The sequence below is a fragment of the Dipodomys merriami genome, unplaced genomic scaffold (assembly GCF_024711535.1).
Source record: "Dipodomys merriami isolate MVZ:Mamm:240054 unplaced genomic scaffold, mDipMer1.0.p SCAF_1, whole genome shotgun sequence".
Classification (NCBI taxonomy): Eukaryota; Metazoa; Chordata; class Mammalia; order Rodentia; family Heteromyidae; genus Dipodomys; species Dipodomys merriami.
In genome coordinates this window covers 91,321,069-91,344,125 of record NW_027202270.1, presented here as the reverse complement: position 1 = coordinate 91,344,125, position 23,057 = coordinate 91,321,069, and the positions used below count along the sequence as shown (strand labels likewise).

The window sequence follows — 23,057 nt, the reverse complement described above, 5'->3', positions numbered from 1 at the left end:
TGAATATTACTTACTTGTCCCGCACTACCAAAGACAGTTGCTCTGTAAGGAATGGACTCCACCGAAGAGGGCCTACTATATAAGGTGAGATAAGAAAATGGGTGCTAAATCTTTGACACATACCTGAAGTATCCTCAGTCTCAAACTGAGCCATATCCAGGCATTTCTTTCACAGTTGCAAACAATTTTAATGCTGCTATATAGGCTTTCTACTTACCTGACTACTTGGCTGCTATGCTGGGAACTGGGTCGTGGAGTAACTAAAAGAGAATAAAGTATAGGATGAAAGGCTCCCAATAATGGCACACTCTGCTTGCCTCACCAACTGCTGGTAGTGGTTATCTGGTTCTATGATATTAATCACATCATATGTAAGATTAGGAAAATCACATTATAGTCTGAGAGAAAACCATCTTCTATAAGTGAAAAGGATATTTATTTCTCTCACATAGATATATGGGCAAAATAAATATTCTCTACCTGATTGTGATGGGGAAGTAATGCCCATTAGTCGGGGTGTGGTCAATCTGGAAAAAAAAAATAAGCAAGCAGCTCTAATTTCATTAAGGAAAAGTTTAGTAGCTTAATGCCAAGCATCAGTGGCTCATGCCTATAATCCTAGCTACTGAGAAGGCTGAGATCTGAAGATCATGGTTTAAAGCCAGCCCTGGCAAAAAAAAGTCCATATTAGACTCTTATCTCCAATTAACCACTCAAAAACCGGAAGTGGAACTATGGCTCAAAGTGGTACAACACAAGGAAAAGAGCTCAGGGAAAGTACTTAGGCCCTGAGTTCAAGCTCCACAACTGATAGAGAAGATGGAGGAGGAGGGGGGAGGAGGAGGAGAGGGAAGGAGGAGGAGGGGGGACGAGGAAGAGGGGGGAGGAGGAGGAGGGGGAGGAGAAGGGCAGGGAGGAGAAGGGCAGGGAGGAAAAAGAGAAGGGGGAATAGTAGCTTGCTTTATCAGCACAGATTGCTTACTGTTATGTATTAAAGGTATTCACCCTAAAATATAGACCTTTCATTTCCAGTTCCCTAAGTGAAACCTTCACTTCTCTATTGCTCATAATAGAGGTCTTTCCTTTCTTCTCACAGTGCCTTACCAATTACTCTCTACCTTACATCTATCTGTCCATACATTCACACGTTCCTCCATTCTCTTAATTCATCAATCCAACAGGTACTTATTTAGTGTCTATATGTCCTAAATCCTGAGACAATTAACTAAGGATCCTCTCTGATAGGCTCACAGGCTAGTGAGTCTAGCTATATAGCTGATGCGTAGAGTGCTTGTGTAGTGAGGCCCTAGGCTTCATCCCCAGTAATACAAAGATATCACAACATTTAGGTATTATAGTGAGTGTATCATAAATACCTAAGTATGAAAGAACACTAATTGAGCCAGGTACTGATGGCTCACTCCTGTAATCCTAGCTACTCAGGAGGCTGAGAGCTGAGGACTGCAGTTCAAAGCCACCCCAGGCAGGAAAGTTTGTGAGACTCTTTTTTTTTTTGGGGGGGGGGCGTCCGGTCGTGGGGCCTGAACTCTGGGCCTGGGCACCGTCCCTCAGCTCTTCAAGTCAAGGCTAGCGCTCTACCACTTGAGCCACAGCGCCACTTCCGGCTTTTTTCTTTTTGCATATGTGGTGCTGAGGAATCGAACCCAGGGCCTCATGCATGCAAGGCAAGCGCTCTACCACTGAGTCACCTTCCCAGCCCCTGTGAGACTCTTATCTCCAATAAACCACCAGAAAACCAGAAGTGGGGCTGTGGCTCAAATGGTAGAGTGTTTGCCTTGAGCTGAAGAGCTGAGAGACAGCGCCCAGGCCCAGAGTACAAGCTCCACCAACAGACCAAAAAAAAAAAAAAAAAAAAAGGAAAGAAAGAACACTAATTGGTAACTTATGTGAATTTGGGGATGCTGTTATTTTTTCCTTTTTTCTTTTTTGCTGGTCCTGGGGCTTGAACTCAGGGCCCTTGAACTCACTGTCCCTTAACCTGTTTGTAATCAAGGCTAGTGCTACACTACCTGAGCCACAACACAACTTCGGTCTTTTTTCTAGGTAGTTTATTGGAGGTAAGAGTCTCACAGATGTTCCTGCCCCAGCTGGTTCCTGCAATCCTCAGATCTCAGCCTCTTAAGTAGCTAGGATTATAGAGCCACCAGTGCAAGGCTTGTATCTTTTTTTAATCCTACTCAATGGTAGGTCAAAGATACCACCAATTAGAAGGACTGTTTTTTGTTGTTGTTGGTGGTGGTTGTGGGGCTTAAAACTCTGGGACTGGGCGCTGTCCCTCAGCTCTTCAGCTCAAGGCTAGTGCTCTACCACTTGAGCCACAGAGCCATTTCTGGTTTTCTGAGTGCTTTATTGGAGATAAGAGTCTCAGGGACTTTTCTGTCCCTGCTGGCTTTGAGCTGGCTTTGAACTGTGATCCTCAGATCTCAGCCTCCTGAATAGTTAGGATTATGGGCGTGAGCCTCAGGTGCCCAACAGGACTGGTATTCTTTTGCTAGCACCTAAGTAATACTTAATGAACAGTAGGCACTAAATTTTTTTGGGGGGGGGTGGGGTCTAGTCGTGGGGCTCAGCCTGAACTCTGGGCCTGGGCGCTGTCCCTCAGCTCTTCAGCTCAAGGCTAGCGCTCTACCACTTGAGCCACAGTGCCACTTCCAGCTTTTATTCTTTTTGCTTATGTGGTGCTGAGGAATCAAACCCAGGGCCTCAGGCATGCAAGGCAAGCACTTTACCACTGAGCCACCTTCCCAGCCCCTGAATAAATATTTATTGAAGAACCAGAACATCTAACTTTGCCTAATGAAGTCTTTGCAGAGGAAGTGTTTTGAATTTTAAAGGATGAGTAAGAATTCTTTTTTTTTCTTTTATTTATTTTTTGGGTCGGTCATGGGGACTGACCTCTAGGCCTGGGCGCTATCCCTCAGCTCTTCAGCTCAAGGCTAGCACCCTACCACTTGAGCCACAGTGCCACTTCCAGGTTTTTTTTCTGCTTATATGGTACTGAGGAATCGAACCCAGGGCCTCATGCATGCGACGCAAGCACTCTACCATTGAGCCAACTTCCCAGCCCCAATGAGTAGGAATTCTTAAGATGGGAGTCAAGGTTGAGTGTTAACAATTAAGACTTCATTTCAGCACTTTTCAGTGAGTAACTTTTTTACAGAGGTAAGAGAAATTCTTCAATCATTTTCTCCATGGAACTTAGACAAAAAAACAACAGGCTAAAATAAAAGCTTCCCAGCACAAGGAAATAAGAAGTGTGTAAGGAGAAGAAAATGCTAATTATGTGAATTTGATCTTCCATATTGTATGCATGTATCAAATCATTGAACTACACTCTGAAATATGTACAATTAGTATATGTCAATTAACTTTTAAAAATGAAACATAAATGTTCAGGATAGGAAAATTTACCAGCTTATGGCAGCTGATAAAACTGACCTGCTTCCTTGGTACTGAACTGGAGATTCCTGCAGGTAAAGATGTATAAGGGAAGGAAGTTACAGATCAAACATTTTATTCTGTTTTTTTTTTTTGGGGGGGGTAGTGGGGCCTGAACTCTGGGCCTGGGTGCTGTCCTTCAGCTCTTCAGCTCAAGGCTAGTGCTCTACCACTTGAGCCACAGCACCACTTCTGACTTTTTCTGCTTATGTGGTGCTGAGGAATTGAACCCAGGGCCTCATGCATTCAAGGCAAGCACTCTACCACTGAGCCACCTTCCCAGCCCCAAACATTTTATTAAATGGATCTCAGTCTTAACTAGTTCAGTAACTCAGATGCAATGCCCTTATTTATGTTTAAGATTCCCAGGAGGACAAAAAACAAAAGCAGTATTTCCTCAGAAAATTATTAGCTTTGAGGTAATAAAATTTAGTTTCTATTCATCAAAGTACATTAATAATCCTGTAGACTAATATATCTGGGAAAATATGGAGACTTTATAGGGACTGAAAGTAACACAGCATGACTACAATGTGCGTACAATGTGCGAGAGCAGTTATAGAAATGAGGTCAATAAGAAAATTATGTAAATACACAGAAAGTTGTTAGGAAGAAAGACATTTTCTGGAAAATAGGACATGTAAGAGAGGAGGAAGTCTGAGATGTCTTGTGCTTCCTGAAAAGAAATTTTAAGTTGCAACATATGTCTTTTGTATAAGAGCTCCCTAGTGGGTATCTTATGACCTAACCCACAGACATTTGAAAATGGATTTCAAGTGTGCTAAATGTTGATCCTTTCAGCCCTCCCAGGTCTTCTGTGGCCTAATCCCTTTGCTATATTATAAATGAGGAACAATGCTAATTTCTATATGCACCATGATATGAAAAGTCATGATATGAAAAATGTTAGGAAGCACAATTTATACAGACAGCTAGACAGATGGAAAAATTAGCAAAAATAATAGCAAAGAAAATCTATTTGATTCACCTTTAGAATGGCTAGAAATTTCTTTAGTTCTCCATTCTCCTTTTTTAAGATTGACAGTTCTCTAAACAAAAGATGGAACAATCAGAACCAGGTCAGTTGATAAGAATTATTATGATTAATATTGTTATTGTGATTATCAATATCTAGTCAATGCAGATATACAAGATATTTGCATTAGGGATCTCATGATTCAAAGACAAAACAGAAATGTTTTGATGGTGCAATGAAATGAACTAAATAAGCAGTCACTTGGTAGGACTTCAGGGGAGTTTGCATAGAATTCTATTGCCCTTCAGACATTCATCTGGACTGCTGATGCCTAAAATATTTGTATCAAGAATTCCATTTTTTAAAAAGAGTTTCATGTTTTAGCTTAATATTCCCAAAATATTCCTTTCCAGAGCTAACATTTTAAATGTTATGCCTCATATTTATCAATGTGAATAAGCAGTATCTAAAAAAACAATTCTAAAGAAATAGGTTTTTGAGGAGTATTAAGATTCTGAACAAGGATTTAAAAAATGATCTGCCATCTGAGCCAAGCCCCCAGCCCTTTTTGCTTTTGTTTTATTTATTCAGATAGGGTCTTATACTTTTTTTTTAGTTGGTCATGGGGCTTGAACTCTGGGTCTGGGTGCTGTCCCTCAGCTCAAGTTTATCTCTCTACTACTTGAGCCACAACATCACTTCAAGTTTTCTAGTGGTTTTATTGGAGATAAGAGTCTCATGGACTTTCCTGCCTGGGCCGGCTTTGAACCGTGATCCTCCTATCTCAGCCTCTTGAGTACCTAGGATTATAGCTGTGAGCTACCAGCACCCAGTTTAGGGCAAACAGACTATAATCATCTTATCTTTACTTTCCAAGTAGCTGGGATTAAAGGCATGTAAATGCCATGCCCAGCCTAAGCAGCAATTTTGAAGGAAGGAAGTAGCAGAGTGCCACTAGAGAGGAGAAAAAATAAAATGGAGACTGAAGGGACCAAAAAAAAATTATGCACTTGATTTTCCTAAGACAAACATAAACACACAGGAGATAATTTTCAGTCTTTTCTTTTTTTGGGTCAGGTGGTGGGGCCTGAACTCTAGGCCTGGGCGCTGTCCCTCAGCTCTTCAGCTCAAGGCTAGCGCTCTACCACTTGAGCCACAGCGCCACTTCTGGCTTTTTTCTTTTTTGCTTATGCGGTGCTGAGGAATCGAACCCAGGGCCTCATCCATGCAAGGCAAGCGCTCTACCATTGAGCCATCTTCCCAGACATAATTTTCAGTCTTTGCAATCATAATGGAATAAGGACTATAGCCTCTCTGAAAACAAAACAAAATACCTAACTAAGGATTTGACTTGGCTTGGCACTTACTTGTTCTGGTTGGCCATTGTTTGCCTTGCCTCCTGCATGGCTGCTTCCAATTTTGTAATTCTATGTTTATAAAAGGCAAGGAGAAGATCTGTTTGTTTCTTCTGGAAATGCCACACCTACAAGGGAAAAAGGTCTTTTTGCTTTTCATTTTAATTACAGTTACAGAGTTTCTTTCCTTTTTTTTCTCTCCCCTCTCCTGCTTTTTTTTTTTTTTTGGGTCCGGTCGTGGGGCCTGAACTCTGGGCCTGGGCACTGTCCCTCAGCTCTTCAGCTCAAGGCTAGCACTCTACCACTTGAGCCACAGCGCCACTTCCGGCTTTTTTTTTTTATGTGGTGCTGAGGAATCGAACCCAGGGCCTCGAGCATGCAAGGCAAGTGCTCTACCACTGAGCCACCTTCCCAGCCCTTTTTTTTTTTTTTTTTTTTTTTTTAATGTCCATCATGGGGCTTGAACTGGGCCTGGGCGCTGTCCCTGAGCTCTTCTGCTCAAGACGAGTGCTCTAAAACTTGAGCTGCAGTGCCACTTCCTGTTTTCTAGTGGGTAACTGGAGATAAGAGTCTCATGGACTTCCCCAGCCAGGGCTAGCTTTGAACCGTAATCCTCAGATCTCAGCCACCTGAATAGCTAGGATTACAGGTGTGAGCCACTGGTGCCCAGGTGCCTCCTCTTTTTTTTTAACCAAAAAAAAAAAAAGAAAGAAAAAGAAATAAATACATATTCTGGCTAATAAGCTTAGAGTTCAGGAATACCATAACTAGCTACCATTTGGTACTTGTGTTTAGGTCAGCATACCCTGGTATTATAAGGAGACAATGACAAATCTTTCAGCAAGCAAATCTAGTTAAGATTAATTTTCTTTTGACATTGAAAAACAAGTCCTTGACGCACACTCCTATAACTAGCTTCCCTCACTTTTAGCAACAAAGGGAAATCCCAGAATTCATATTTTAGTATAGCTCTTTTTCTTTTCTTTTTTTTTTTTGCTGGTCCGGTGTTTGAACTCAGGACCTGGGCTCTGTCCTTGAGCCTCTCTGTCCTCAAGGCTAGTACTCTATCACTTGAACCACAGTACCACCTCTGGCCTTTTCTGTTTAAATGATACTGAGGAATTGAACCCAGGGCTACATGCATGCTAGTCAAGCATTCTACCACTAAGACTACTTCCCAGCCTGCTTTGCCAACTTATTACAATACTGTATTTAAGGATTTATTATAATATACCCTCTTTATACTTAAAAGCAAACAAAACTAGTTCTAGATAAATAGGAATTTATTTTATTTTTATTAAAAAGACTTTCTTTTCCTGAGGGGAGTCAGTAAAAAGAGTTTGAACTTGGCATCTTGTTAACTCAGCTTATTCATGGTACTCTACCACTTGAGCCTTGCCTCCAGCCTGGCTCTTTGCTGGTTATCTTGGAAATGGAGTATCCCAGAAACTTCTGTCTAGACTGGCTTTGAACTGTGATGCTGTCAGTCTTAGCCTTCTGAATAGCTAAGATTACAGGTATGTGCCATTGGCATTCAGTGGTTGTTTTTAAGTAAAAATAAAACATATTTTAGAATATTTGAATGAAGTAGAGGCAGGAAAAAAAAAATGAAAATCCTAGGATTTACCTAAAATGGAGGGAGAGCAACGATATTATAAATAGATGTAACAGAGCTCAAAACATAGAATTCCCAACATTTAATCCTAGTTTCAGGATCAGTCTGTGTGATAAAATTAAGTTAAAAGAGCCGGGTGCTGGTGGCTCACGCCTGAAATCCTAGCTACTCAGGGGGCTGAGATCTGAGGATCATGGTTCAAAGCCAGCCCGGGCAGGAGAGACCGTGAGACTCCTATCTCCAATAAACCACCAGAAAACCGGAAGTGGCGCTGTAGCTCAAGTGGTAGAGCGCTCGCCTTGAGCTGAAGAGCTGAAGGACAGCGCCCAGGCCCAGAGTTCAAGCCCTGCAGCTGACCCAAAAAAAAAAAAAAAATTAAGTTATAAGGATAGCTTCAAGAAAACCCAAATCGGGCTGGGAAGGTGGCTTAGTGATAGAGTGCTTGCCTCACATGCATGAGGCCCTAGGTTCAATTCCACAGCATCACATAAACAGAAAAAGCCAAAAGTGGTGCTGTGGCTCAAGTGGTAGAGTGTTAGCCTGGAGCAAAAGCAGCTCAGGGACAGCATCCAGGGTCTGAGTTCAAGCCTCAGGACCAGCAAAACAAAAAAAAAGAAAGAAAGAAAATAAGGAAACCCAAACCATGAAGGGGATATAAAATGGGAGTGAGTTCTAGGTCACTGGAGCTATATATCATGATGCTGCCTCAAAACAACAAAATTTGAAATTTGTATGATAAAAATTATAAAACTGGCCGGGCGCTGGTGCCTCACGCCTGTAATCCTAGCTACTCTGGAGGCTGAGATCTGAGGATCAAGGTTCAAAGCCAGCCCGGGCAGGAAAGTCTGTGAAACTCTTATCTCCAATAAACCACCAGGAAACTGGAAGTGGCGCTGTAGCTCAAGTGATAGAGCTCTAGCCTTGAGCTGAAGACCTGAGGGACAGCACTCAGGCTCAGAGTTCAAGGCCCACAACCGACCAAAAAAAAAAAATTCATTTTGGAGAATCTTTTTAGACAGAACATAGTGTAAAAAATACATTTTTGGTCTTTGTCCCTGGTTTGTAATTCAGAGCTCTTGTTATATGAGTTTGGTTATGAGCCTTTGCTTATATATTGAAAGCTTGGTTGCCAACATGTGGCACTATTGGAAGGTATTGAAATTTTAGGAGGCAAAGCCTAGCACATGAAAATCAGGTCACTGGGGGCATATTCTTGAAAAGGATCCTGGGACTCTGCCCCCTCCCTCCCTCTCTGTTTCCTGGCCACCATGAAATGAGCAACTGTTCTCTACCACACTGCCATGATGAATTGACTGGTTACAAGGCTTAAGTCAAGAGAGCTAGAGCCAGTCAATTGTGGACACAAGGCTCTGAACCCATGAGCCAAAATAAACCATTACCCCTTATAACCTCTATCTCAGTTGTTTTTGTCAGAGTTGGAATGGTAACATAAGTCCTAAAACCTTTGCAGTTTCCTGAGCACTAGAAAAATCTCCTTCCTTCTCTTCTCTTCCCTTCCTTCCTTTCTCTTCCCCCCTCCCCCTCTTTCTTTTTTTTGTGGTACTTAGGGCTCAAACTTCCAAAGTGAGTACTCTTTTTTCTTGCGGATCAGTCTTTAAAAAAATTTTTTTTTTTTAATTGGGGCTGGGAAGGCTCAGTGGTAGAGCGCTTGCCTTGCATGCATGAGGCCCTGGGTTCCATTCCTCAGCACCATATAAGCAGAAAATGCCGGAAGTGGCGCTGTGGCTTAAGTGGTAGAGTGCTAGCCTTGAGCTGAAGAGCTGAGGGACAGCACCCAGGCGCAGAGTTCAAGCCCCATGACTGGCCAAAAAAAAAAAAAAATTAATTGTTACTATTAATGTATAGAGAAGTTACTGTTTCGTAAGTCAGGTAATAAGTTCCTTCCTTCCTTCCTTTCTTCCTTCCTTCCTTTTTTCTTTTTTTGTTGGTCAGGGGACTTGAACTCTGAGCACTGTCCCTAGCTCTTCTGCTCAAGGTTAGTGCTCTACCACTTGAGCTACAGTGCTACTTCTGGGTTTTCTGGAGATAAGAGTTTCATGGACTTTCCAGCCCGGGATGGCTTTGAACTGCAATCCTCAGATCTCAACCTTCTAAGTAGCTAGGATTACAGGCGTGAGCCACCAGTGCCCAGCTATGAGTACAGTTCTTTTTGGGCAATGTTCCCTTCCTTTGCTCCTAAGTAGGTGCTATTACCACTGAGCCATACCTCCAGTCCTAATTGTTTGGCTGATTATTTTTCAGCTAGTGTCTTAGCTTCCTGTGTACCTGAACATGATCCACCTATGTTAGACTTCCTGGTAACTAGGGTAACAGACTCATACCACCACATAATTGAGAAGGGGCTTGCTGACCTATTAGTTATCATTACCTTTAGGTGTTGTACAAAGGAGTTTCAATTCAACATGTGAGTTTATGAGTCTAATACATCTTGATGGATATCACCTCTTCCTCTTTCTCCCCCATTTCTCCCAATCTCCTCAGGCTACCTAAGCATATTGAATATTATGACTGTATTCATCTACTCTTTCCTTCTCTTTGTTGACTTTTTTCTGCCTGGGCTGGCCTCAAAGCACAATCTCAATAATCTCAGTCTCCCAAATAGCTAGGACTACAGGCATGAGCCAACCAAAAGTATTGGAGTTTGAATTAAGGGCCTTGTGTTAGCAAGGCAGGTAGTCTACCAGCCATTTAAGCAATCTCTACTCATTTTTGATTTAATTATTTTTCAAGCGGGACCTTGTTCTTGCACAGGCCAGTCTCGGACTACAGTCTTTCTACCTCTGCCTCTCAAATAGCTGGCATTATAGATAAATGCCACCACATTCCGCTAATTCTTTTTTTTTTCCCCTGTGGTCATGGGGCTTGAACCCTGGGCCTGGGTGCTGTCCCTCAGTTCTTCAGCTAAAGGCAAGCATTCTACCATTTGAGTTACAGCACCACTTCTGGTTTTCTGAGTGGTTTATTTGAGATAAGAGTCTCATGGACTTTCCTGCCTTGGCTGGCTTTGAACCGTGATCCTCAGATCTCAGCCTCCTGAGTAGCTAGGATTACAGGAGTGAGCCACCGGTGTCTGGCTCAGCTAATTCTCTGACATAGAGTTTTATTAACTTTATTTTTGCTTGGGCTAACCTTGAACCTCTCATCTCCACCTCCCTCATAGCTAAAACTATAGGCCTGTGCCACCACGCCCGCCACTGTTGGATTTATTTTTTCAATATTAGAGATTTTCAAAGTTTTAGCCCAATGAGGAATGAAGAAATCCTTGTTTATTAGTTGTAAGATTTTTTTTCTGGCTGGGAAGGTGCCTCAGTGGTACAGTACTTGCCTTGCATGCATGAGGCCCTGGGTTCAATTCCTCACACCACATAAACAGAAAAAGGCAGAAGTGGTCCTGTGACTCAGGTGGTAGAATGCTAGCCTTGACTTGAAGAACTGAGGGACAGTGCTCAGGCCCAGAGTTCAGGCCCCACAACTGACCAAAAAAAAAGAAAAAGAAAAAAAGAGTTTATTTCAACAGTATATGTGATCATTATTTATGTTTATGTTGGCAAAAACCTAATTTCAAAGCCTTTAAGAATATATAAAATGTTGGGTGCCAGTGGCTCACGCCTGTAATCCTAGCTACTCAGAAGACTGAGATCTGAGGATCCTGGTTCAAAGCCAGCCCAGGTAGGAAAGTCCATAAGACTCTTCTCTCAAATAAACCACTCAGAAAACTGGAAATGGCGCAATGGGTCAAGTGGTAGAGTGTTCACATTGAGCTAAAATGCTGAGGAACAGTGCTCAGGCCGAGTTCAAGCCCCACAACTGACAAAAAATAAATAAAAGAATATATAAAGTAGGCACTGGTGGTTCACTGCTGTAATCCTAGCCACAAAGCTATTAGACCATGGTTCAGCCAATTCCTAAAACTGGCCAGCTGTCTCTTACAAATAAAGTTAAGGGAATATAATTACACTGATTTGTTTACATACTATGATTATTCCTTGCTATAATAGCAGAACTGAGTCACCGTAACAGAAATTGTATGAAATGCAAAGCTACAATATTTACTTGTTTGCTATGGTCTGAATGTCTGTGTGTCTCCTCCAAATCCACATGTAAAAACTTAGTCCTGAAACAGTAACGTTGATAGGTAGAGCCTTTAAGGAATGAATAGGTCATGATGGCAGAGCCCTCACAGATGAGACTAATGCCTGAATAAAGAAGTTTGAGCTGGTCGCCGGTGGCTCACACCTGTAATCCTAGCTACTCAGGAGGCTGAGATCTGAGGATTGAGGTTCAAAGCTAGCCAGGGCAGGAAAGTCCGTGAGACTCTTATCTCCAATAAACCACTAGAAAACTGGAAGTAGTGCTGTACCTCAAGCTGAGTTCAAGCCCCAGAACTATACACAAAAAGAGTTGGGGGCATGGCCCAAGTGGTAAAGCACATGCCTAGCGAAGCTCTGAGTTCAGCCCATAACTATAAACACACACACAAAAGTTCTAGTCTAAAATAGCCTTTGAGACTCAAGGCAAAATAAACTCCCAGCTATAAGTCCATATAAAGTCAAAAGCAAGTCACATACTTCCAACATTTAATGGCACAAAGTATATCACCTACTCCAAATGGGAGGATCAAAGCAAAACTGAAATCCAGTAGGGCAAATGCTGAATTCTTTAGTTCTAGGAATCAATGCACATGGTAACATCATGATGTGAGCTCCAAAGGACTAGGACAGCTCTGACTTCATGTTCTTCTTGTTTGCAGATAACATAAAACCTCTTACAAACCCATCAGTAATGTCCTACTGATGCAGATAATTTAAATTTCTTGCCATGGCCTATAAGAACTTAACTCTCAGATCCTACCTTAAATAACTGTCCTCTTAACCAGCTTTAATGTGTTTTCATTCATTAACAAAGATTTTTATGCACCTAATTTGTACCAGGTACATAGTCAGACATTGAGTGTTACAAAGATATAATCTGTTTTTGAAATGTTCACAGTTCAGTAAGTTAAACTGAACAAATAAATCACTTCTTTAAAGTTAAAAATTTTGCAGACTTAAAAGCAATGTGGGATAGAAGGACAAAGGACATTGACTCTGCCTACATAATTCAGTGATAGCTTTTACCAAAGAAGGAAGAATTACTGCAATGTAAAACTAGAAGAAAGCTGTCAGGATCCATATGGGACTCTCCAATTCCTTTGACAATTATCTAGAAGTGAGTGAGGAATTCTAAAAAGGTAGCTTGAGTACAGAAGAAAAATGCCCTTCCGAAGTCACTATAGAGATTGAGAATGGATATGTAGAGCATTTTTTTAATGACAATGTTTGGATATCACATATTAGGAACTAGTTAGAGAAAAATAAACACAACTAACCAAATCTCTGCCTTCATGGAGCTTATACTGCAATGCAGAACTTAGGCAATAAATATATAATATAAAGTTAAGGGATAACAGTGATGATAAGAAATAAAGTCAAACAAGGAACAAAGAATGCTGGGACTGCTTTTAAGATATGAGAATCAATAAAGATCTGATGGAGAAAGGAAGTTTTAAGCAGATGACTGAATGACTCAATCTGGGTCTGGGTATTTCATGGATCAGTTATTCAATTTTACAGATTTACGAAAATACATTTTCAGACTTCGCTGACTTCACCAAACTGGCACTTCACTAAAGTGATGATTAACCAATCTTTCCTATTTATTTTATCTTGATTATTTGACCATGTGTAATTGGTCCCATGATTAGGCAGGTTAAGATTCAAACTACACATAATTTCTCTACTGATGATTAACTAATCCTAGGCTTAGTTATTAACTATAAGTCTACTCTTTCTGTTGTTCATGTGACCTTTTTTACATTACTCTTTCAGACTCAGCTGGATTTTATTTCATCGTAAGATTAAACATGCTATCCCAAATATAATAGCTCACCTAACCAGCTAAAATCCAGGATGCAGCCAAAGCACTAATTATCCTTACTCTTTTGAATTAGGACTGAGGGATAAGATTGTGAATAAAAAAATTAAATCATGTATCTGCAACCAGATGATGCCTAAGGATCATCTGCATGTTTAGAAAAGCTGTTCTCTAATAACAGGTGCTAGCACCAGTGGCTATAAATGGGAAGAATGGAGGATTATAATTCAAGGCTAGCCTTTCTTAGTTTGACTTCTTCTTTCCCTATGTGAATTCCTTTTATGTCTTTCTCTTACCTTATTGCTATGACTAGGAGTTCCAAAATTACATTGAAAAATGAGTGGAAAGTGGACATCTTTGCCTTGTTACTGATTTTATGGGAAATGGTCACACGACACCTTCTTAACAGTAGAAGCTGGAGATGGTGGCATAAACCTGTTCTTTTGGGTTAGACAGAGAGCCTAAGACAGGCAGATCTAAGTCCAAACATGTGCCTAGGCAGAAAGTGAGACACAATTTCAAATATATTTAGCACAAAAAGGAACTGGAGATGTGGCTCACTGGTAGAGTATCTGCCTAACAAGCATGAGCCTCTGAGTTCAAATTCCATATGGAAAAAAAGGTGAAGTTGGGCTGGGAATGTAGATCTGTGGTAGAGTGCTTGCCTAGCATGCAAGAAGCCCTGGGTTTGATTCCTCAGTGCCACATAAACAGAAAAAGCTGAAAGTGATGCTGTGGCTAAAGTGGTAGAGTACTAGCCTTTAGCAAAAGCAGCCCAGGGACAGTGCCTAGGCCCTGAGTTCAAGCCGTAGGGGGGGGGTGGGGGGGAAGTGGAGCCTTCTCCTGGTAGATCTTCCCTAGCACAACTGGAAAAATAAATACAGAAGAGAAACAGTGAAGCCAGGTGTAGTGGTACATACCTGTAATCCCAGCACAATAGAGAATCTGAGGATAGCCTAAGCTACTTGTGAGACCTTGTCTCAAATAAATAAGGGCTAGGATTCTAGATCAATGATATAAGATTTGCCTAGCATGTACAAGACCTTGGGTTCCATTCTAAAAATGCCCCATCCCCTCAACACAACAAAAAGGACAGTGATAAAATTTTAAGAAGCCTATCAAGATAGGAATTCCAGGGGCTGGGAAGGTGGCTCAGTGGTAGAGAGCTTGCCTTGCATGCCTGAGGCCCTGGGTTCGATTCCCCAGCACCACATAAGCAAAAAGAAAGAAAGCCGGAAGCGGCGCTGTGGCTCAAGTGGTAGAGCACTAGCCTTGAGCTGAAGAGCTGAGGGACAGCGCCCAGGCCCAGAGTTCAGGCCCCGTGACCAGACCCAAAAAAAAAAAAAAAAAAAAAAGATAGGAATTCCATGAGGTTATAAAATAGTCTCAGCAGAGTGGGAAGAAAAACAACAACAACTACTAAGTTTTTACAATTTGAGAATCTCCCTAATAGTTCTCCTGCCGTCTTTCTACTTTCTCCAATATTTCTATTGCTCTAACAAGGTCAATGGTTTGCTAATGCTGACACATTAGGGGAAAAACCCAAATCTATTAGTTGGAAACCAGTAGCTCATGCCTATAATCCTAGCTACTCAGGAGGCTGAGATCTGAGGATCCCTGTTCAAAGTCAGTGAGACTCATATCTCCAATTTAACCACTCAAAAACTAGGAAGTAAAGCTGTGGCTCAAAGTGGTAGAGGGCTAGCCTTGAGTACAAGAGCTCAGGGACAGAGCCAGTATCCAGGCCCTGAGTTCAAACCCCACAACTGACAAAACAACAACAACCAAAAAAAACCTAAAACCCTATTTTATAAAACTTAAGCAGTCAGTTATAAGTAAATTAAGAGTTACTATTAGAAGGGCAATTGAAAATGAAAATCATTAGATCCTTACCACCATGTAAAAGTAAAGGAAAAATAAAAATGAAGAGTAAGATATACTTTCATAAATGCAAATTTATAAGCAAAAGGTTGAGAGTTAAACTACCAAATCCATTGTTTGCAAGAGGCCTGTATATTCAAAGTCATTTTTAGAAGATGAACCTATCTGCAGAGAAAGATGACAAAGCTCCCTAGTACATCTCTTAGTCACAGGGACTACTTACTAGAACTAGAAAGTACATCAGTTTTGGAGGCATGACTCAGTTGATAGAGCACCAGCCAATGAGCAAAAGATTCAGGTACAGTAGAATAGAAAGTACAAAACAGGCTGGGTGCTGGTGGCTCATGCCTGTAATCCTAGCTACTCAGGAGGCTGAGATCTGAGGATGGAGGCTCAAAGACAGCTGGGACAGGAAAGTCTGTGAAACTCTTTTTTTTTTTTTTTGGTCGGTCGTGGGGCTTGAACTCTGGGCCTGGGCGCTGTCCCTCAGCTCTTCAGCTCAAGGCGAGCGTTCTACCACTTGAGCTACAGCGCCACTTCTGAGTCTGTGAAACTCTTATCTCCAATAAACCACCAGAAAACTGGAAGTGGCATTGTGGCTTAAGAGGTAGAATGCTCACCTTGAGCTGAAGAGCTCAGAGACAGTGCCCAAGCCCAGAGTTCAGGTCCCACAACCAATCAGAAAAAACAAAAACAAACAAACAAACAAAAACAACCAGAAAGTACAAAACAGGAATTAACTACATTGTGATTTTTTAATAGCCTATTATAGATTCTGGGTCAATAAAAAGTTAACTGGCTGGGGCTGGGAAGGTGGCTCAGTGGTAGAGTGCTTGCCTTGTATACATGATGAGGCCCTGGGTTCGATTCCTTAGCACCATATAAGCAGAAAAAGCCAGAATTGGCACTGTGGCTCAAGTGGTACAGTGCTAGCCTTGAGCTGAGGAGCTGAGGGACAGTGCCTAAGTCCAGAGTTCATGCCCCAGGACCAACCAAAAAGAAAAAAAAAAAAAAAAAGCTAACTGGCTAGCTGGGTGCTGGTGGCTCACGCATGTAATCCTAGCTACTCAGGAGGATAAGATCTGAGGATTTCAGCTCAAAGCCAGCAGGAATATCCGTGAAACTACTATCTCCATTTAACCACCAGAAAACTGGAAGTAGCACTGTGACTCAAGTAGTAGAGAGCTAGCCTTGAGCTGAAGAGCTCAGGGACAGTGTTAGGCCCAGAGTTTAAGACTCATGGCTAACCGCCCCCTACACCCCCCCCCAAAAAAAGTTAACTGACTGAGATCTATATTAGGAAGAAAGCAAAGAGCACAGTCTCTCCATTATGTACAACAAAAATCTAAAGTGAATCTTTGGTAAAAGAATGAGGCAGTTAGAATTTACCTGGAAAATCAGTTTTTCTTTACTTTTGTTTTTCATACCTGAGAGATGTGACTAAAATACTTCAAAGCTGTATCCACAGGGCTTTTGAAGAACATTTTCTCCTGAGGTTTCAACTATGAAAACAGTAAGAAACACAGTGAGTATATCTACAATGAAATGAAATAATCCTACCATTTTACAATTGCTATATGTAAGTTATTTTGTTCTCTTTCTCTCTCTCTCTCTCTCTTTCATGGCAATCCTGGGGCTTGAATAGAGGGCAGGATGCCACCCCTGAGTTTCTTTGCTCAAGGCTAGCATTCTATACTGATTAAGACACAGTTCTACTTCCAGTTTTTTGATGATTAATTGGAGGTAAGAGTCTCACAGAGTTTCCTGCCTTGGCTAGTTTCCAACTGAAGTCCTCAGATCTCAGCCTCTTAAGTAGCTAGGATTACAAGTGTGAGTCACTGGCACCTGGCTGTTCCTTTTCTTTATTAAAGTATTACCTACATCTTGTTTATACTTCCTACAAGCTAGGGATGGGATAAGATGCTTTGTGACAGAGGTGGGATATAGGGCGGTGGAGGTGACTTACATTATCAGAAAGAGCCAGATACTTGCAATGAGTACCACAAACAGCACATTTTTCTGAAAGGTAAAAAAGAAAGTTTGATTCTCATGGGCATAAAGTAATACATTCCTAACATATATGGTAATAATCAAGTAGGCTAGCAAGAAAAGGGTTCTTACTGAAGTTAAAATATTGTTTTAAAGGAACATTAAATCTAAGCTCTATTCTTCAAATCAGTACTGCCATACTAATATGTTGAATGTGTGTGTGTGTGTGAGTTGTGAGGATTGAACTCTGGGCTTGGGTGCTGTCCTTGCACTCTTTAGCACCTGAGCCACAGCACTACTTCCAGTTTCCTGGTGGCTAACTGGAGATAAGAGCCTCACAGACTTTTCTGCTTGGGATGGCTTTGAACCCAGATCCTCAGATCTCAGCCTCCTGAGTAGCTAGGATTACAGGCGTGATCCAGCAGTACCCAACATTATGTTGAAATATTAATTAAGCTTCCACACTATATTTCTACTAATCTTTCATGTGTATGTTGTGTGTAAGCTGTTTGTGTGTGCATGCACACACACACCTGTTCTGGTGCTTGAACACAGAGCTGGCACTGTCCCTGAGCTGTCATGCTCAAGGTTAGCACTCTGCCAATTGAGCCACAGTTCCACTTTCAGCTTTTTTGTGGTTAATTGGAGCTAAGTGTTTCATGGACTTTCTTGCTCAGACTGGCTTTGAACCATGATCCTCAGACCTCAACCTCCTGAGTAGCTAGGATTATAGGTGAGCAACTGACTAATCTTCCTGTCTTTTTTTCCCCCAGAGCTGAGGACCAAACTCAGGGACTTGAACTGGCCAGGCAAATGCTTTTCCACTGAGCTAAATCCCCAATCCCCCTTCCTGTCTAAAAACAAATAAACAAAAAAACCCCTCAATTTTCCTTTGTGAGACAAAAAAAAGACCATTTTAAACACCCAATAGGAGAGACTATGTTTACAAGAATACTGGGAACAACACAATGATCTTAACTTTAACTTAGTATACTTGTTATCCTATCTGCCTGACAGCAGGCACATACTGTGTACTATCAGGAACTCCTCCAGTGATTCCTGCTCTTTTATCATTTTGCTAATAATCTTAGACTTGCTTTGAAGCTCTCTTATGCTCCAATTAGTTCCATCTGAAAGAAGCAAAAATTCAAGTTCCAATTCTTTAAAGTGCAAACTTAGTTAGTAGTGGTGCTAGTTATTTATTAAGATAAATTCTATGTCAGGAGAAAACATCACATGGCTTATGCTTCAGAGACAAACCACTTCAAAATGAGCTGCTGTTACTATAGTGAACTACCTTGTTACATCAACAGATAACTTTAAAAGAGTCATGTGATCCATGTAGAGAAAAAGCTCTCCAGAGACAACCTTAGTTGACTGCTTTCTTTTGGGGAAGAGGAAAGAAGATTTTTTTCCCCAGTCTGTCCTTCATATTGTTCCCAGCATCAGCTAACAAGTGCAAACAAAAGCCACTAAAACACTTGTACGCCTTTACCATCCAACAGGATATGGTTCAGGATCTTTGGCTGGGTATACTGAGACTTCCATCATGTGGCCACCGCCAGATCTCTAGCTTCATCTCTCATCATTTCTTACCTTATTCCTTATATTCTACCAATCTCAAATATGGGTAGCCCTTTGCACCATGGTTTTATAATGTCCTATGTCTATATACTGCTACTGTCTCAAACTACAATGATTAATTAAATAAGGACTTGCTTTATCCACTTGCTAACCTATACAATAACTACTGCGATAACACTTCTTCTGTAAAGTCTGACCAAAGTATACTATGTTAAATCCCTCTTCTGCAATGAGTGGAAGGACTGAGGTTCAAGGCCAGCTTGGACAGAAGTTTTGAGTCCCTACTTAATAAAAAAACAGGGCTGGAAGTATGGCTCAAATGGCAGAATATCAGCCCAACAATAGGCCTACCAAATGATATTTGTTCTAAATCACACAGGAAAGGCTAATATTTCTATCTAGATTAAAACATTTTTGCCAGAGCCAGGCACTGGTGGCTCACACCTGTAATCCTAGCTACTCAGGAGGCTGAGATCTGAGGATCTCGGCTCAAAGCCAGCCTGGGCAGGAAACTCCATGAGACTCTTATTTCCAGTTAAGCACCAGAAAACCAGAAGTGGCGCTGTGGCTCAAGTGGTAGAGTGCTAGCCTTGAGCCCATAGTTCAAGTCCTAGGACCGCCAAAGAACAACAACAACAAACCCAAAAAACAAATATTTGCCAGAAACTGAAAACAAGTCACTTACCCAGAGTCATACAGTGTTTACAGAAAATATGGCCACAGCTGGTGACAAAGAAATGGGCCCCATCTTTGCGGAAACAACGGTTGCAATGAAACCAATCCATTCTGTAGCAGATAAAGAGTAAGAACAATATGAAGAATAGCTGAATTATGGGCTGTTCCAAAATCTATGCAATACTTGGTTTAGTTTCCCATAGTCTGGGGATATGAACATATTACTGTGGGCATTCCAATAGATCACAGGAAGTACATATAAAGTGAGAAAAAGCTTGTAAATATGCTGTCATAAAGTCTATCAATCTATCTTAGAAAAGTAGTATGAAGACAGCAGCAAGATTTTTTTTTTGAGTGGTGAGATTATGACTGTGTATGTACGTGTGTGTGCCCTCTGGTGTTTTTGAGATTAGGGTATCACTGTGTATCACTTGCTGGCCCTGAACTCATAACCTCCTGCCTTAGCCTCCCTAGTATTGGGATTACAGTTGTGCATCATTGTGCCTGGCTCTATGCTTTTTTGTGTTCAAGCACTCCAGAATAATGTCTCAATTTGTAGTAGAAAAACAATTGTAGTGCTCGTTTTGGCAGCACATATCCTAAAATTGGAAAAACAAAAAAGAAAAAAAACAATTGTAGTTGGGCACCAGTGGCTCATGCCTATAATCCTAGCTACTCAAGAGGCTGAGATCTGTGATTTGTGGTTCAAAGCCAGCCCGGGAAGTAAAGTCCATGAAACTCATCTCCAATTAACCACCAGAAAACGGGAAATGGCACTGTGGCTCAAGTGGTAGAGCCCTTGCCTTGAGCTGGAGAGCTGAGAGACAGCTCCCAGGCCCAGAGTTCAAGCCCCAGGACTACACACATACAAAGGAGGGGGAGAAGAGAAAGTGAGAAAGAAGAGAAAGAAAGAAAAAACAATAGAAGAGAAAGAAAAACAATTGTAACTAATTTTGTTTTGGCTTTGTTTTGTTTTGTTTTGGTAGGTTAGTGGAGATAAGAATCTCACAGATTTTTCTGCCTGGGCTGGCTTTGAATCCAGATTCTCAGATTTCAGCCTCCTGAATGGCTAGGATTACAGGTGTGAGCCACCAGTACCTAGAAGAAAAAAAAATTTTTTTAAATAAACATTTAAGCTGGATGCTAGTGGCTCATGCCTATAATCCTAGCTACTCAGGAGGCTGAGATCTGAGGATTACAGTTCAAAGCTAGCCTTTGCAGAAAAGTATGTGAGACTTTTTCAAAAAATCTGGAAGAGGCACTGTGTCTTAGGTGGTAGAGCACTAGCCTTGAGCACAAAAAGGCTCAAGGATAGCTCCCAGGCCTGATTTCAAGACCCAGGACCGGCAAACAACACACACACACACACACACACACACACACACACACACACACACACACACACACACACACACACACACACACACACACACACACACCAAAATAAAGCAAACAACACACACATACACACACACACACACACACACACACACACACACACACCCCAAAATAAAGCAAAAAAAACAAAGAACAACAACACACACACACACACACACAAAAGAAATTCTGGGCATTGGTGGCCCATACCTGCAGTTCTACTACTCAGGCTGAGATCTGAGGATCATAGTTTGAAGCTAGGTCAGGCAGGAAAGCCTGTGAAACTCATCTCTAATTAAGCATCAAAAAAGCCAGAAGTAGAGAGGTGGTTCAAGTGGTAGAGTAAGAACCCTGAGCAAAAAAGGCTCAAAGGCAGTGCTGAGGCCTTGAGTTCAAACCCATTACTGGCACACACAAAAAAATACAGAAATGAACCATAATTTTACATTTAATAAAATCATGTTTAATGAATATGCTACATATGAATAACATATTCCCTAGTTTGATCCTTTAAAATTGAGGGATTGGAAGAGATGAGGGAGGGGAAGGGACAATGGAAAGGGGTGACAATCAAGATGCACTGTATCATAAACTTTCACGTTGAATTGCAACCCATTTGTACAATTAAAGATAATAAAGGGCTGGGAATATGGCTTAGTGGTAGAGTGCTTGCCCACCACATAAACAGAAAAAGCCAGAAGAGGTATGTGGCACAAGTGGTAGAGTACTAGCCTTGAGCAAAAGAAGCCCAGGGATGGTACCCAAGCCCCAAGAGTGTAAAAAAAAAAAAAGTAATAAAAATTATATAATGAAAAAAAAATTATCTTACAAACTGACTTTCAATCCCTGTTCCAGAAAATGCACAAAACTTAAAAAAAAATAAATTAAATTGGAAAAACTAATCAAAAGATAAGGTAAATTTTCTCCACTAAAATATTTTCCTTTTCATTTGTGTGTGCATGTGTTCGTGTATTTGCTAAGTCAATGCAGGCTGGTTTGTACCACGCATGAATTATGTTGTCAGGTAGACGAGAATTTCGATAACACTTGCAGAATGAACAGTTTCACGCAAAGGTATCTCCAGAACCAGGAGCTTCCGATTTGTATTTGTTGCCCTCGTTCCTCTGGCGTCTAGCCAGGACCCAAGTCTAAACTTCTGAAAGGCCCCGCCATGTACGCCTCGATTCAAGAGCAGCAACCATTAAAACACAGTTGAACAGGATGAACCCCGGGTAAGAAAGCGAATGGAAGGGTCAAGACACCCCCCTCACCCCGCCCATCACAGAACTCGCCTACTTTCCAGAGATGGGGATTTTCGAATTTTCACAGCGGTAATCCCAGAAGGCCTCAAATCTCCAGGAACCTTCCAGTTCTCCTCGCCAGGAGCAGGAAATGGCGGGAAAATGAAGAGGCGGCCACGCACCCAAACGCGGCAGAGTGTGGGCGTGGCCAGCGGTGCTTGCGTGATGCGTGGGCGGGAAAGCGGGCGGGGCCTAAGCCAGAGTTATGACTATAGACCCCGCCCCCTGCCGGATGCTGAGCCCAGGAAAATGCTTTGCATTTAGGGATTGGGGACAAGTAATGATTATGATTTGATCTCATACATTTACTATGGAAAGCACAATAAATTAAGCAACTAAACAACGAGAACTCAACACCACCAAATGGGATCACCAAGTGGTAGAAAGTTTAACATTCATTCTAAAATAAAATGAAATAACAGATGCTTTGAAAGGCCAACAGAAATAACAGAAAAACTGGAAAATGATACGGAGAGAAAGGAGTTGGGTATTAAATGAAAACTGACAAATCTCTGTGGGTGTGGAGGGGGTAACCTCTGTGTGTGTGTGTGTGTGTGTGTGTGTGTGTGTGTATGTGCGCACACGTGTGCTAGTCCTGGGGCTTGAATTGAGGGCCTAAGTCCTATCCCTGAGCTTTTTTTGCTCAAGACTATTGCTCTACCCATTAAGCTACATCGACACTTCTGGCTTTTTGGTGGTTAATTAGAGATAAGATTCTCATTGACTTTTCTGCTCGGGCTGGGTTTGAACAGTGATCCTGTCTCAGCCTCCTGAGTAGCGAGGAATTACAGGTGAGAACCACCAGTGCCCAGTTCAAAATTCTTATTTTTATCAGAAAGTTTAAATATGTCACTAGTAATAAACCTCACTATTTACTTCCTTTCAAGTGACAAACTCACTTTCTTTATTTT

The 23,057-nt window shown here is 41.5% G+C and overlaps 1 protein-coding gene across 1 annotated transcript in view; it reads right to left on the bottom strand.

Annotated features, from left to right (window-relative positions):
• Window positions 1-22,193, bottom strand: part of Rnf212b (ring finger protein 212B) — a 32,442-nt gene extending 10,249 nt beyond the window's left edge. Inside the window, exons 1-10 of the mRNA XM_070025258.1 lie at window positions 22,142-22,193; window positions 19,479-19,579; window positions 17,187-17,239; window positions 16,648-16,722; window positions 5,803-5,918; window positions 4,448-4,508; window positions 3,460-3,488; window positions 481-527; window positions 218-260; window positions 15-75 (exon numbers count right to left, since the gene is read on the bottom strand). Of these exons, the coding sequence (XP_069881359.1) occupies window positions 15-75; window positions 218-260; window positions 481-527; window positions 3,460-3,488; window positions 4,448-4,508; window positions 5,803-5,918; window positions 16,648-16,722; window positions 17,187-17,239; window positions 19,479-19,578 (585 nt within the window). The 5' untranslated portion in view covers window position 19,579; window positions 22,142-22,193. The remainder of the gene's footprint in view (window positions 1-14; window positions 76-217; window positions 261-480; window positions 528-3,459; window positions 3,489-4,447; window positions 4,509-5,802; window positions 5,919-16,647; window positions 16,723-17,186; window positions 17,240-19,478; window positions 19,580-22,141) is intronic.
• Window positions 22,194-23,057: the final 864 nt, after the last annotated feature.